Source organism: Ciconia boyciana, chromosome 3, assembly GCF_034638445.1.
Source record: "Ciconia boyciana chromosome 3, ASM3463844v1, whole genome shotgun sequence".
Taxonomy (NCBI): Eukaryota; Metazoa; Chordata; class Aves; order Ciconiiformes; family Ciconiidae; genus Ciconia; species Ciconia boyciana.
In genome coordinates, this window is record NC_132936.1 from 619,305 (window position 1) to 632,860 (window position 13,556).

Consider the following 13,556-nt stretch of genomic DNA (forward strand, 5'->3'; position numbering starts at 1 on the left):
AAGCGGTGTTTGCCGGTGGGAGAGGGAGGCTGGACGCTGGCGCTGGCTGGGGGGCGGCTGAGCTAAATGAGGAGCTGCGAAAGCTGGACAGAAAATTGGTAAGAGGTGCTGGAAACTCAGGGAAAGGCTCTGGGCAGCAGCGAGGGGATGGTAAAGGGAATTTAAGCATACAGGGAACAAGTGAAATCCTGGCAGAGACGCAGGACCGTCCCTGGGTAACGCCGCTGGCAGAGGAGAAGCGGCCGGAGAGGTCTTCTGCTCCGGCGAGGGGCTGGCAGCGGGCTCAGCAGAGGCGGAGGAGGATGGCCATGGGTAGTCCACCTTCCCACGCCAGGTCTCGGCATCTCTGCGCTCCAACGCGGCTGTCCTGCTCTGTGATCCTTGCCACTGGGGGAGCTGGTAGCTCCCGTCCCCTCCATGCTTTACGTCTCCGGGGGGTTTTTGCAAATCCCGAAGACCCTTCGAATGCCCGGGCAGCCCAGCGGCCGGGTGCGCCCCTCGCTGTGCCGAGAAACCCCGCGGCCCTTCGAGCCGCTCGGCCGCTGGCGTTCGGCCTTTCCAGCCGGCTCGCCATTTCCCATGGCAGGCTGCGGTGCCCAGCGTGGTCCCCGCTGCCCGTCTCCGCGGGGGCTCAGCTGGCAGCTGCGGCCGCACTGGGGAGCGCAGCGTGCTGTCTGCCCACCCACCCGCTCTCCTGCCCCGCCAGCTCCTCCAGCAGCCGCTCCTCCACCGGCAGCTTCGTTTCGGCTAATAGGTGCAATTATCCCTGGCTTAAATCTCTGCGTGACAGGGAGGTCAGGGCGGCTGGAGGAGGGCAGCAGCTCCCGGCAAGGCGTTTCCGACTGGCCGTAAATCTCCGGTCCCGTGGCTGGTGCAGCACCAGGGACCAGCCAGGCCCCGACCCGCTGCCTGCTCCTCTGCCTGGTCCTCCGCCTGCCGGGCTTATTACGGCTGGAAGTGGTGCTCGCCGGACTCAGCCTCCGCTCCAGCCACGCTCCTGCTGCCGTGCAGGGCACTGGCCACCCATCCTGCAGCCCCCGGCGGAGGTGGGGTGCCCGGGGTCCCCGGTGCCGAGCAGCCGCGCAGCCAATCGCCCCCGGCAGCTTGACCTCGTCACCGAGAGGAGCGGCGGCACCAGGCCCCGGTGACAGGTGCCAATTTGGAAGGCAGCTCCCTCCGGGGGCTCGGGCACAGGGATTGGATTAATTAATCTTGCCGAGAGGGCGGGCGCCAAATTAAGCCGGTGACACACTGTCAGCCGGTTAGTCAGCGCTGCCGCGGAGGGAGCAGCAGCTGATCCTGCCTCGGCACGGGGGGAGCTTGCGTCATGCGCTGGGCAGCCGCGTGGTGTGCCGGGCTGGTGTGCGGTGCGCCGGGCTGGCACGCGGCCTCGCCAGGGCGGGGGCCTGGGGTGAGGGCATCCCTCCCACGGAGCCGAGAGGGTGCGAGGTGTGAGGAGCATGGCCCGCTGCCCGGGCAGCGTCACCGCAGGCTCTGGCGGCCTGCGTGGGGGTGGCGTGGGGGTGACGAGGGCAGCAGCGGTGCTGGTGGGGAGGGGTCCCCCGGGAAGAGGCAGGGCCGCTGCAGTGGGGCCCTGTGTTTGTCCCCCGCTCCCTGGCGATGCCACCAGCCTGGCCAGCACCGCGCTCGGGGTGGCTTCTGTCACTGCCCGGACCCCACAGGTCCCCCTGCCTCCTCAACGGGGGACATTTGCTCCATTTCGGGGTCCCTCTGCCCGCGTCCGAGCACCCCCAGAGTAAGCAAAGCCAAGACCCCCACTCCGGGGATGGGGGCCAACCCACGGCTCCAGCCCCACGGCAGCTGTGGGGATGCAGGCGCGATGCCAGAATAGCCAAAGGGACCCCATGGGACACAGGCGTGATGCCACCATGGCCGCAGGGACCCCAAGGATTGCAGGCGTGATGCCACCGTGGCTCGAGGGACCCCTGTGCTCTCAGCACTCCCGCTGCCGTGCCGTGCCGTGCCCCGGTGCCATTCCTGGCGTGCGGCTCCCGCAGCGCTGCTCCCGCAAACGCAGCCTGGGCAGAGAGAGCAGCCGCCGGCGGGTCCTTCCCGCTCCCCCCGCCTCCCCCTGCCACCGCCACCCTCCGCCTGACCTCGTTTTCAGGACCGATGGAGCCTCGTTATGTAATTGCTGCCGAATTTCTGCACAAGCCTGCAGAAGTGGCCGATGGTCCCAGCGTCCCAAAGCGTGTGGGGGGGTGGCCAGGGCAGACCCCGCATGCCCCGGTCCCTCGCCTGGACGTCCCCAGCCCCGCGTCGTGCCTGCGGGAGAAGGATGCTGGACGGGGCTTGGAGACACCCTGCGTGGCTGCAGTGGGGCCGTGTCCCCAAGTGCCACCGGGGTTTGTGCCACCCCCTGGCATGCCCCAGCCCCTGGCAGGGCAGGGCAGCAGCAGCGGGGAGCAGGGAGCCGGGGTGCAGGGGCTGCCGGGGCTGCGCGGGGGTGCGGGAGCACCGGTGGCACTGGGAGCACGTGGCGGTGGCCTGTCCTCAGGGGGACACAGCGCGTGTCACATGGGGCTGCGTGTGCGCAGGGCACGCGTGCGCGAGGCAGCCGCTTGCATCCACATGCCACGGGCGGGTGTGAGGGTGTGTGGGCGCGGTGAGGACCGGGACCTCTGCGGAGGGGCTGGCAGCCCCCCGCGGAGCCGGGGCAGTGACCGTGCCGGGCTCCCCGGCACCCACAGCCGCACCCTCCACGTCCCACCCCAGCGCGGTGTTTGCCCTGCGATTGCCCACCGATAACCGCGCTTGGCGCTCCCCTTCCTCCTCCATAAATCCTGGGTGCGGCTGCGGGACAGGGAGGAGGAGGAGGAGGAGGAGGAGCTGGGGAGGGGAGGAAGGGCAGGGGAAGGGCACGGGTCACACCAACAGCTTGCAGCGGAGCAGAGGAATCAGGTCCCTGGTGATGGATGGAGCTGGAGCGGCCGATGCAGCCCAGGGTGGCCGCTAAATGGTGCAAATGAGGAGCAGCCCCGGCCCCGGGGTCAGGCGCTGACATGGAGGCCCCCAACCCCGCGCAGGGGGAGCCGGGTGCCCCCAGCCGTGCCCCACGTCCCGGGGGGCCACGCCGGGGGCTGCCCCAGGAGAGGGGGCTGCGGGTGTCTGAGCCGCAGGGACGCGGGGCCGGCCGTGGCTCCGCGGCCGGCCAAATCAGGGCAGTGGCCCCAGCTCCGGCACCCGTGGGACCCCCTGCCCACCCAGCGCTCCAGGCGGGAGGGGAAGGAGGGGAACGGAGAGGAGAGCACTGCACACCCCGCGGCCGTCCCCCTGCCCCCCGAGCAGGGCCCGGCGGGGGTCCTGGGGATGGGGGTGGGTGCATGGACCCCAGTCCTGGCCTCGCACGCTGCAAGGTGTTGGGTGCCCGTGAGCACCGTCCAGGATGCGGGGCCGTTGCGGGGTGGGGGCCCACGGGCTGTGCCGCAGCACCGGAGCGTGGCACCGGGGTGGGCACCGCGGCCGGCGGGTTGGGGCCTTTCCCGGTGCTGGCTGGGGGGAGCCTGGCAAGGGGCACCCAGGTGTGAGCCCGGCTGTGGGGCTCACAGGGTCCCTGAGGTCTCCTTGGGGTGCACGGGGTCCTTGGGGTCTCCATGGGGCACATGGGGTCCTTGGGGTCTCTGCGGGGCGCGTGGGGTCCCTGAGGTCTCCATGGGGCACAGAGAGACCCTGGGGTCTCTGTGGGGTGCACGGGGTCCTTGGGGTCTCCCTGGGGCTGAGCCCATCTGCTGCCCCGTGCTGAGCAGGAGCTGACCCCGCTCCCGGGGCTGGGGGTGATTGCGCTTAGACACGGCACTAACGAGGGGCGAAAATGTTATCACCGATAGAATAAACAGAGGGACGGGCAGGGGACAGGGACAGGGACAGGGACAGGGACGTAGGTGCCGCTGGACAGGCACCCTGGCTGCAGTCTGCAAGCAGGTCCTGTCTCCACACGCAGCACCCACATCCCCCTCGGCGCAGCACCCAGCTGACGCGCAGCACCCGCATCCTCCTTGGGAAGGGGCCCTTGGGCATGCGGTGTCGGGGCTGTGTCTGGGAGCAGCTCAGGGCACGTGGAGACCCCGCCGGCCACCGCTGGGACCTGGGTGCTGCCCCACGGGGAGCTGCCCCCGGGTGGGGGTCCCGGGGGTCCGTGGGGCTGGTCCCTGCAAGCGGGAGGCGGTGGGCCGGGAGCATGGCCGTCGCTGTCTGGCGATGGACGCAATACTCACGGCTGTCACCGACCTCGCCACCCAAACCCCACCGGCCCCGTGTGGGCTGGGGTCCCCGGGGACCCCCCTACGGGGGCCTGGGCGCAGCGGGCTCCGGGCGGCTCCTGGGGGGCTGTGGGTGCCAAGGAGGGGAGGGAGCCACACCGGGTGCTGCAGGGGGTGGGGGACGCAGGGGACGCAGGGGCAGTGTCCCGCCGCAGGGACCCTCCTCTGCGGGGGCTGCGTGGGAGAAGAGGGGAGCCGGGAAATGAAGCAAAAAAAATCCTCCCCCACGAGCGGGGACAACGTCCCACGTGCACCCGCCGTGCTCTTGGGGTCTCTGAAGGGTGCCAACCGGGGTGGGGGACGGCGACGGACAGTTAAATATGGCTATTTAGGGCCAGGGGGGTGCTGCCCCCCTGCCCCCCAGTGCAGGGGTGGGAGGGAGCAGTTGGGGTGGCCGGGGGACGGGGAAGGGGACACAGGTGGCACTGGCACCACAAACCGTCTCTGTCCCCGGGCGGTCCTGGGCACTGCTGATAGGGTCGGGGGACACAGCACCCACTGCTCCCTCCCCGGCACACGCTCAGCCGGGGCATCCGGGATGGTGAGCAGAGCCCAGCAGTGCCGTGACGCCCGTGCCACCCTCTCGGCCGCGCTGGGCAAACACCAGGTCCCTGCGGAAGGAGGTTGGCGCTGCTGCCCGGCACCGCCCGGGGAGGTGGTGGCCATGGCCAGGCAGGAGCCCTGCCAGGGCCGGTGCCTGCGCCGAGGACAGGCAGCTGCCCGCAGGCAGAGCCCAGCAGCGTGCCGGTGCGGCGGCAGCGGAGCTGGGCGTGCAGCAGCGCCTGGTTCGCACCCCCGCGAAGCCGGGCCGGCCTCTCTGGGGGTTTCCCGCTCCCGCTCCCGCTCGCGCCTCGCGCCGGGCTCAGAGGAGCACGAAGCCGCCCCAGGCCCGGCAGCAGCCGAGAGCCGCCGGCCATGGGAAGAGCCTGCGTCTTTCCCACCGAGGCGTAGTCTCTAACAGAAATGAGCGCCTGGAGCTGGGCAGCGCCGTGCCAAATCGGGGCCGGGAAGCGGAGGGGACACATCTGCGCCCGTAAAGCCGTGGATTCCTGGGGCTAAGGTTTCCCCTCCGCGAGCGGAGCCTGGACCCCGCCGCCGGCGGCTCCGCCCGGGAATGGCAGGAGCTGGGGCATCCCCGTGGGAGAGCCGGCGCGGGCTGCGAGCCACCGCCAACCCAACGCACCGGGGCTGGATGTGGCACGAGCCTCCCTCCATCACCAGCCCCGCGTCACGGGGGAGCGGTGGCGACGACGGCCCCACCGCTGCAGGGGCCTTTGCGGGGGGTCTGGCGCCCGCTACCCCAAACCCCAGCTCCCCCAGAAGAGTTTTTAAGGCTGTGATGGGAGGGGATGGGGGCTCCAGCGCGGATGCTCCCGCCTCGGTGCCTGCCCGCCCTCCGAGCCCGGCCCTCGCCCTTTCTGCCGCCACCAGATGTGCTCAGTGGTGCAGGGTTTGCAGTGGGGGGGAACATCTGGCGGGGCGGGGGCAGCCGTGCCGGGGTGCCGGCGCCGTGCCGATGGCACAGATGCGGCAGGCGCCGCGGCCCCGAACACAGGCAGCTCTGTCTGCTCCCAGTGACCTGCAGCCATGACAAATGCGGGTAATCTCCTGGCTCTGCCGCTCCGTACGGACCCACGGCAAAGTGCCGGCAGCTGCTCTCATACTGCGCCCTGCTTTGGAGCAGTCGTTTCCTATCAAAACCGGGTTTTTTTGCTTTTTCGTGAGCCTCTCTGCTTTTTTCACGTGGTGAAGGGACAAGACACGCCTTAGGGATGAGATGAATTTATTAAATATTTGGCAGATGACAGAACATGGCTTCCAGTTTACAGGTTTCTGTTAGAGACATCCCCCACGCTTCCAGCATCGGCTCCAGCACGGGTTTGCCAACCGCTGCCAGGGATGCTCCCGCGCTCACCCGTGCCCACGGCCGCGCTCAGGCGGTGCCGGAAATAGGGAATGGTGTGAAGGCTTGGCGTGGTCCCCGACCCCCCAGCTGCGGGGCTCTGCTGCCGGGGACACCCCGTTTGCGTGGGCACGGCCAGGACTCGGGGAGCCTGGGAGCCTCCGAGCGCGCGTGTGCCGAGGGACGGCACGAGCAGCCAACGCTGCCGCCTTCCTTTCACAGATCAGTGTCAGCCCAGCCGGGAGCGGGACGTGCCGCACGGCCCCGTCCCTATTCCCTGCCCCATGAAACCTGGGGGTTTCTCTCTCCTGGCATTAACCCCTGGCACCGGGGTGCCGGCCGGGGATGCCAACGCAGGGACGTGGCTCTGTCCAGGTAATTTTCCCATGAGAAAACGTTTTTAGGTGGCACTTTGCCTTTTCTTTCTTTTAGGCAGGTTTTGCCCTAGGGAAATTGCAAAGTTTCATTGCAATCCGAATTTGATGGGCGCTGCTGGCCGGCTCTGCCTGGCGGGAGAAAGCGCCGGGAGCCCCACGGCCCTGCCCCAGCCCCTGCTCAGCCCAACTGGGAATTAAAAAGGGGCTTAATTCCAGCCGCCGTGGCTATACCGCAGCGCTGGCATGCCTTCCCGTCACTGCTGAGGCACCGGCTCCGTGCTGGGGACCGGCCATCCCCGGGGAGCAGAGCAGCCTCCCAGGAAACCCAGGGCGACCGGAGCCGGGGCCATTGCCGGGGCAATCGCAGGGGGTTTGGTCAGCATCGGCGAGGGGATGAAAGCACAGGCGGGGGCAAAGTCACCGCAGAGCAGTCAGCAACTCTTCCCCTACGGCCTGTCTCGACGCACCGTCCCCAGGATTCAGCAGTGATGTCCGACACCGCAGCCCCGGCCCTGCCTGCCCTGCCTGCCCTGCCTGCTGCCTGTCCTGCCCACTGCCTGCACGGCTCCGGCAGCGCCATGCCCGGCTGGGCTCTGCGTGGGGCCCTGCCGTCCTCCCCGGGCTCTGGATCCGGCCCCACTCTTTGCTGGTGACTCCCATTACCGGCTCCTGACAAAAAATGACCGTCCAGTTGCGTAAAATAAACCCCCAAATTTGAAAGCAAAGAACCGTGTCTGTGGTTAGTTATTTTTCACCGGCAGCCTCCGGGGTGTGGGCAGATGCTGGGCAGCGGAGACGGGCAGGGAGGCACCAGCAGGCACGCTGGGACCCGGCAGATCTCCCGAGAGCAGCACCGGCACGCCGCACGCCGCACGCCACACACCGCACACCGCACACGGCACGCGGGTGCTGACACACGCGTATCCACACGTGTGCACAGATACATGGCTCCGACCCCGGCACCGGTGCTGCTGCAGCTCCGCGGGAGCTCTCCGGTGCCACGGAGCAGACTTCCCTCCGGGACGCTGCATCCCGGGCGCTGAGCAAGGGCTGGGGCGAGTGGCCGGGGAGCGGCCGGTCGCTCCGGCACAGGGCCACCAGCCGCGGAACCCCCACACAGGCTGGGGCCGGGGTGCAGTAACGCCGGAGCAGGACGCGGCCTGGGGACATATATTAAAGCCTGGCCTGACCTGTTCCTCCCGGGGTGTTTAAGGCAATTATTCCAAAGGCAAACAATAGTTCATAAGCAGGTTTCAAAGTTAACCGTAAGCAAACTGGGGCGGCGGGTGGTTTTTCCCCTACACAACGTCCCAGCACGTCACCGGCGGAGGTGCCTGGTGTTACTGGGGTGCAAAATGGTCCTGGGCAGCCTGCCTGGCACAGGAACCCCCTCGACGGCCACGGCACGGCGCGGACCCCAGCATCCGTGCTTGTCCCGGTGCTTCCTGGGCTCCGCTGGACCAGTCCGTGCCCCAAGCCCCGCTTCGAGCCCACGCTGCCTACCCCAGTGCCGGACTGGTGCCCGGGGCAGCGGCACGGCGAGGGCAGACCCGGGGCAGCTGCACCGCCTGCACCGGCTGGGCTTCACCGACAGGGTCTGGGGACCGGTGGTGGTCTCCCTAAACGACATCCTTGGGTGACGTCACGACAGCCTGCCCGGGGCCCCGCCGAGCCAGCTAACCACGCTCTCCTCGGCATCACCGTGCACCGCAGGGGAAGGCTAGGGGCACCCTGCGGCACCGTTCCCCGTCACCTCCGAGCCGATGGCAGAGCGAAGCTATCAGCAGCCGGCTGATGAGGACAAGTGTCATTAAGCTCAGGCCTTGGTGATCCGATGCACGCAAGCAGCCCGGACCCGGCCGGCAGCTGCCTTCGCTCTCCATCGCTCCCAGCGCCCGGCTGCTCTTGCCTGCAGCGTCCGTGTTACCGGAGCCGTGCCTGCAGGACCCCGGCCTTTCCAGGACCCTCTGGATCGGGGCGGCACAGGTTCCTCCCCCGCCGGTGGCAGCTTGCTGGGCGAATGCCGTCCTCCCGGCAGCAGCCAGCACCAACCTGCAGGCCCAGCCTTGCAATAATATCTGCTAAAACACTTTGCCAGCTAAAATAAATGGCGCCGTGGGTGAGGTAATGCAGAGCCACGGCGCGCAGGGTCCCATTTAACGTACACGGGCGGTATCCCGACGGCCTCTCTACGGAACCCTGTTGATCCCGGCAGGTTTTCCGAACACAGCCCCGGCTGTCACCGTCCCTGCGACCAGCGGCGCTGGCTGCAAGACCCCTGCGGGGCCGGTCTCCCCAGCGTCTCCCCTCCGAGCGCCCGGCCAGCCGGAGCGGTGGCAGCTGGCGGTGGCAGGTCCCGGCGGTGCCACCTGCACCTCCTCCAGCTGCGGCCGGGCTGCAGGCTCAGGGAGGTGCTCGCGGCCGAGGTGGCGGCTGCAGCAGGAGGCTTTGCCTCCTGGCAATCGTGGCGGCAAAAGTGAGAAGGGAAAGTCGCAGGGTGAGTAATAACGGGAAAAAAGCAGCAAACGTGACGCTCCCCCGTGACCCAGGCTTTGTGCGCAACGTGCTTCCCCGATGGCTACGGGAGACGTGTATTCGTCCCTTCCTTCCAGTCTGCGCCACGTTTTGGGCCCTGGCGCCTCTAGGGAGGTGACGACGTCCCCCCCCATCCCGCACGCTGCCAGGGGCTCTCCCACCACCGCCCCGGGCTGCCCCGTGGCACAGCCCCCCGCCCCCGGCACTGCCGCCGGGGACCGCCCTGGAGGATGCCCACGGCTCGGCCGCCGGAGCCGGGGGGGCTCGGCCGGGAACCCCCAGGCTCTTGCCCACACGAGGTGCCAGGAGATCCCGCCGGTGCGATGCGAACGCCCCGGCCGCTCGCGCCTCTGGTCAGCAGGAGGAAGACCCCGACGCCTGCGCAGCCGTAACACCTCCAGCTGCCGACGGCCTTCACCGCCCCAGCAGGTCCCTGAGCGCGGCCATCAGCAAAACATTCCTATTTTCGGAGCTTGAACCTGCCCGTAGCTGCAGCCAAAGCTGCTGCAGGTCCTAATTCAGCAAATTCAGCTGAAAACACACACGAAACCTTCCCCGTCCCCGCGAGCGCGCCGTGTTTGTCAGGCTAAAGCTAACATGCTGCACCAGGTTATCATCACTTTCCTTTCCTCCTTGACAGCTCATTCACAATATTTATATTCAACTAAATCTGTGGCCACCACGTATGTTTATTTTCTCTCTCCCCAGGGGCTGCAGGTACCCAACGAGCACTTTCCACCGAGAACCGAGGCCGCGTATCGGCTCAGACAGGAAGAAAAGCTGAGGGCTGGTTTCAGGGTTTATCACTCCTTTCCATTCATCACCCTTGATAAATATTTATAGATGCATTAGGGCACTCAGCTCCTTCCACTAAAAATAACATTCCTAAGCACCAAGGAAAAAAAAAATCACAAGTGATTGGAACTGATTACAATGTTTTCTAAGCAGCTATGGAAGAAAAGCCTAGCAAGGATCAGAGTGGTGAGCTGCCAGCCTCAGACTACACAACTCGGTCATTTCTCCTAATTTTAAACAAAACTGAACTCGACTCCTGAAAATGAACGCCGAGATGCTAACCTAAGCCTAGCAATGGTCGTCCCTGAATTCCCTGCTTGTAAAGGGAAATTATTTAACAGTCTGAAGAGGAGCAGAGCCAGGGACGCCGGGAGGCAGGCGGCTGGTGGCCCGTCGCTGCCGCTGCTGCCGCTCTGGTCGTGCATCCCTCCACCCGCGGCGTGCCCTGCCGATCGCTCCCAGGATGACATGCGACATCGCACACGATGGCAACCAGACACTGACAGACAGGCGTGTTCTGAGAAGGGGGGTTTTTTGAAGGCAGAAGCCCCGTCGTGTCACACGCAAGGGGACCCCGGCGGCTCTACACCCATTTTTTCATGCATACCGAGGGGCAGAAATCAAGAGGAAATAACCAGCGTGTGACACGATGACGACACCACTTGGGAGGCAATCAGAAAAGATCGGTACACTTAGCAGGAGCAGGGAGCGTTAGCTTTCCTTTTGCGTGGTTTTTTTTTAAACCTCCCGTAAGTTGCGGAGTTTGATGGGGCATTGATTATCGTTAGTAAACACACGGAGGAAAATAGTACATGCAATGACCTAGGAGGCAAATGCCCACGGGGAAAGCCCTCCAGGCGGTTCCGAGAAAGCTGCTTTTGTCAGCCGGTGGTTGAGATCGGTCACAGTTGCACGATGGTGAATGGATCAGCTGAAACGTGCCTCTTCCAAAGGACGGGGAGACGTCTCTCGATCGTAAGCGTAACCCTCCGTGCCTGCGTCATCGGAAACACACAAGACGCCGTCAGCATCTGCAGAGAGCAGAGCTCGAGCCTGACTGCTCTTGGTTTTGGAGATCAGCTCCTGCACGGTCGCAGGGCCGGAGCCAAGCTCCTCTGCTGGGACCTCCTGAAACTTCTGGTTGGGGCTGTGCGTCTCCGGGGCCACCCCCGGCAAGGTCGGAGGGGACCAAATGTGCGGCATCCCCAACGGCCATCGACTGACCCCAGAGCTCCCCACCTTGGACCCCAGACAACCCGGAAAGCAGAGGAAACACGAGCTCCTGGGTCAATGACACCAGGACGCCAGGAGCACGGTGCCGTGACAGGTCCCCAGGTCCTGCGAGCGAGGGCCCGTGAGCTGACACACTTGACTTTGCAAGCCGAGGTGAGGTTGGTGCTGGGCATTCTTCCCGCAGAACGGCCAAGATCTGCTAACAGAAAGCCCCTGATGCTGCTGCCCATCCCAGCCCCCTCCATCACCAGCGGGCAACCAGAGCCGCAGGGCGGCCGGAGCCACCGCTCCGGCTTTGCCGCACCCCGCCACAGCAAGGTTCAGGAGGACCCAGCAGAGGTCCTGGCACCACAAATGGGAACGTGAGGAACTTGAAGAAGAACCACCGCAGTTTAAAGGACTTTTGTCTCTCACGGACATGTCTTTTTTCATTCTTTCTGGAGGATAAAGAAACCCGACAGTAGTTTCTCTCTCTTATTTTTTCAGTTGTCTCTAATTTAGTGCCCATCAGCACTGGTCCTTGCTTTGCTGGGTTTCTCGGAGAACAGGGAGCTTCTCATCTCCAGGTCAGTGGCTAAGGGCTGACCAGGGTCAGCGCCATCCTTTTCTCCAAAGCCATTAGAGTTAAAGGGACATTAAGAAAAAGCCACACACAGCCGGTATAAACAGCTCTCCATTGCTGGCTTCCTCTCTAATGGTATAATTTCACTCCTTCTTGAGTTACCAGATTGTTTCCCAGATGAGGCAGGACTTGAATTTCTAATGCAAAAACTATCAGAAAAACTCTCAAGCCACTTTCCGGTTACCTCTATCCAGCACTAAAATGCCAGGGAGGGCAAACCCCCTTTTTTCTCCTTTGCAAATTACCTCTAGAGGAGAACTGCGGTGGCTTTATCATGCAAAATTGCGTTTCAGATCCATCCCGACTAATTCACCTGGCCCACTGGCACCATGGGCTGGGTCTGAACTGGTAAGCTGAAGACAAAAGACTTTCTCCTGTCTGCTTTCTACAACGAACCAACCTACAGCGTAAAGGAAAAGGTCCTAGGAGGAAGGTTACCTGCTCCGCCAGTCCCCGTCCCTTTCTGGCTAATTATGTGAGTGTCCAGGCTATCTCCTCTGCCAGGAGAACCCTCCCTCTTCCCACTGGGAACGGTGAAAGATGGGCATTGTGGCTAAGGCAAATATCCAGCGAGCGTACGGGGAGTGTGGAAACCGGATCCGGTGCCCTCCTGCAAGCTTTTCAGATGGGTAAAGACAAGGATCTTATTCAGGTCCTTCAGCGGCATTGTCACCACAGGGCTCAGGCTTTCTCCCTTGCCGCTGTCTCATGCTCTCCAACCACCTGTTTGTCCGTCCATCTGTTGTGCCTTATTATAACTTAAAGCGCAGGCTCTTTGAGGGTAGAGATTGTATTTTTAGTACATCTGGATAGTGTCCATCACAATAGGGTCCTATTTCCTGGCTGAGGCCTCTCAGTATAGAGGCAATACTAATAAAACAGGAGATAATGCTGCTCTCGCTGAAGTTAATGACGTTTCCCCACTGTCTGCAGCAGGAGCAAAATTGGGTCTTAACAAGAAAAAAACACAACGTCCTTTTGAACGGTGGTGGAGCGATGGGCAGGCCTTGTGCGCAAACAGGAGATAAAGGACAAGGGCAGGAGGTGACCAGGGACTTGGTCCTATACATTGCAACGGCACGTACAGAGCAGTGCTGCTGGAGGGGGGAAGAAAGAAGACATCCGTCCTTACCTGAATTACTGTACAGCCTGCAGTCGTCCATCTAACCTGCAACACAGGGGGAAGGCACGTTTAGAAAGTAGGTAATTTTATTTCCTGTGAAATGAAAAATCTACCCTCCCCACCTCTTACTGCTCTAATGGGTAACTCTTCTCAGGACTGCCAACAGCTTCGCAGGCGTTGGGATAAATGGCAAGTCCTCTGAAATACAAGGCAGGTGGAAAAGTGCTCCTGATCTTACCGAACCCCAGAAATCCCAGCATCGCTGGGATCGCCCAGTCCAACCCCCCCAGAGCAGGGCCAGCCACCGCAGGCTGCTCAGGACCTCGACCCATCAGGTTCTGAGTATCTCCAAGGATGGAGACCCACAACCTCTCTGGGCAACCCGTGCCAGTGTTTGACCAGCCTCCCGGTAAAAAAGCATTTTTTATGTTCAAACAGAATTCCCTGTATTTCGATGTGTGCCTGTTGCCTCTCGTCTTTCCTCCGGGCATCACTGAGAAAACTCCGGCTCAGTTTTCTTTACTTTTTTCCATCAGTTATGTAGACGCATTGATTTGATCCCAGCGCTCTCAGCCTCTCCTCGTGTGATAGATGCTTCAATGCCTCAAACACTGCCTCGGTCCTCGCTGGACGCTCTCCAGTCTGTCCGTGTCAGGCTGGGGAGCCCAGCTCTGGACCCAGCGCTCCA

General features: G+C 64.0%; 1 protein-coding gene across 17 annotated transcripts in view; it reads right to left on the reverse strand.

The window, feature by feature from the left end:
- Positions 1-5,619: 5,619 nt before the first annotated feature.
- The window catches only part of DTNB (dystrobrevin beta), a 226,569-nt gene continuing 218,632 nt past the window's right edge, over positions 5,620-13,556 (reverse strand). For 2 of the 17 annotated variants that reach the window (XM_072858125.1, XM_072858126.1), the window contains 2 exons: positions 12,878-12,913; positions 5,620-10,885 (listed from right to left, as the gene is read on the reverse strand). In XM_072858125.1, the coding sequence (XP_072714226.1) occupies positions 12,909-12,913 (5 nt within the window). In that variant the 3' untranslated portion in view covers positions 5,620-10,885; positions 12,878-12,908. The remainder of the gene's footprint in view (positions 10,886-12,877; positions 12,914-13,556) is intronic. The other 15 variants (XM_072858119.1, XM_072858116.1, XM_072858111.1 and 12 more) reach the window with 11 other exon arrangements.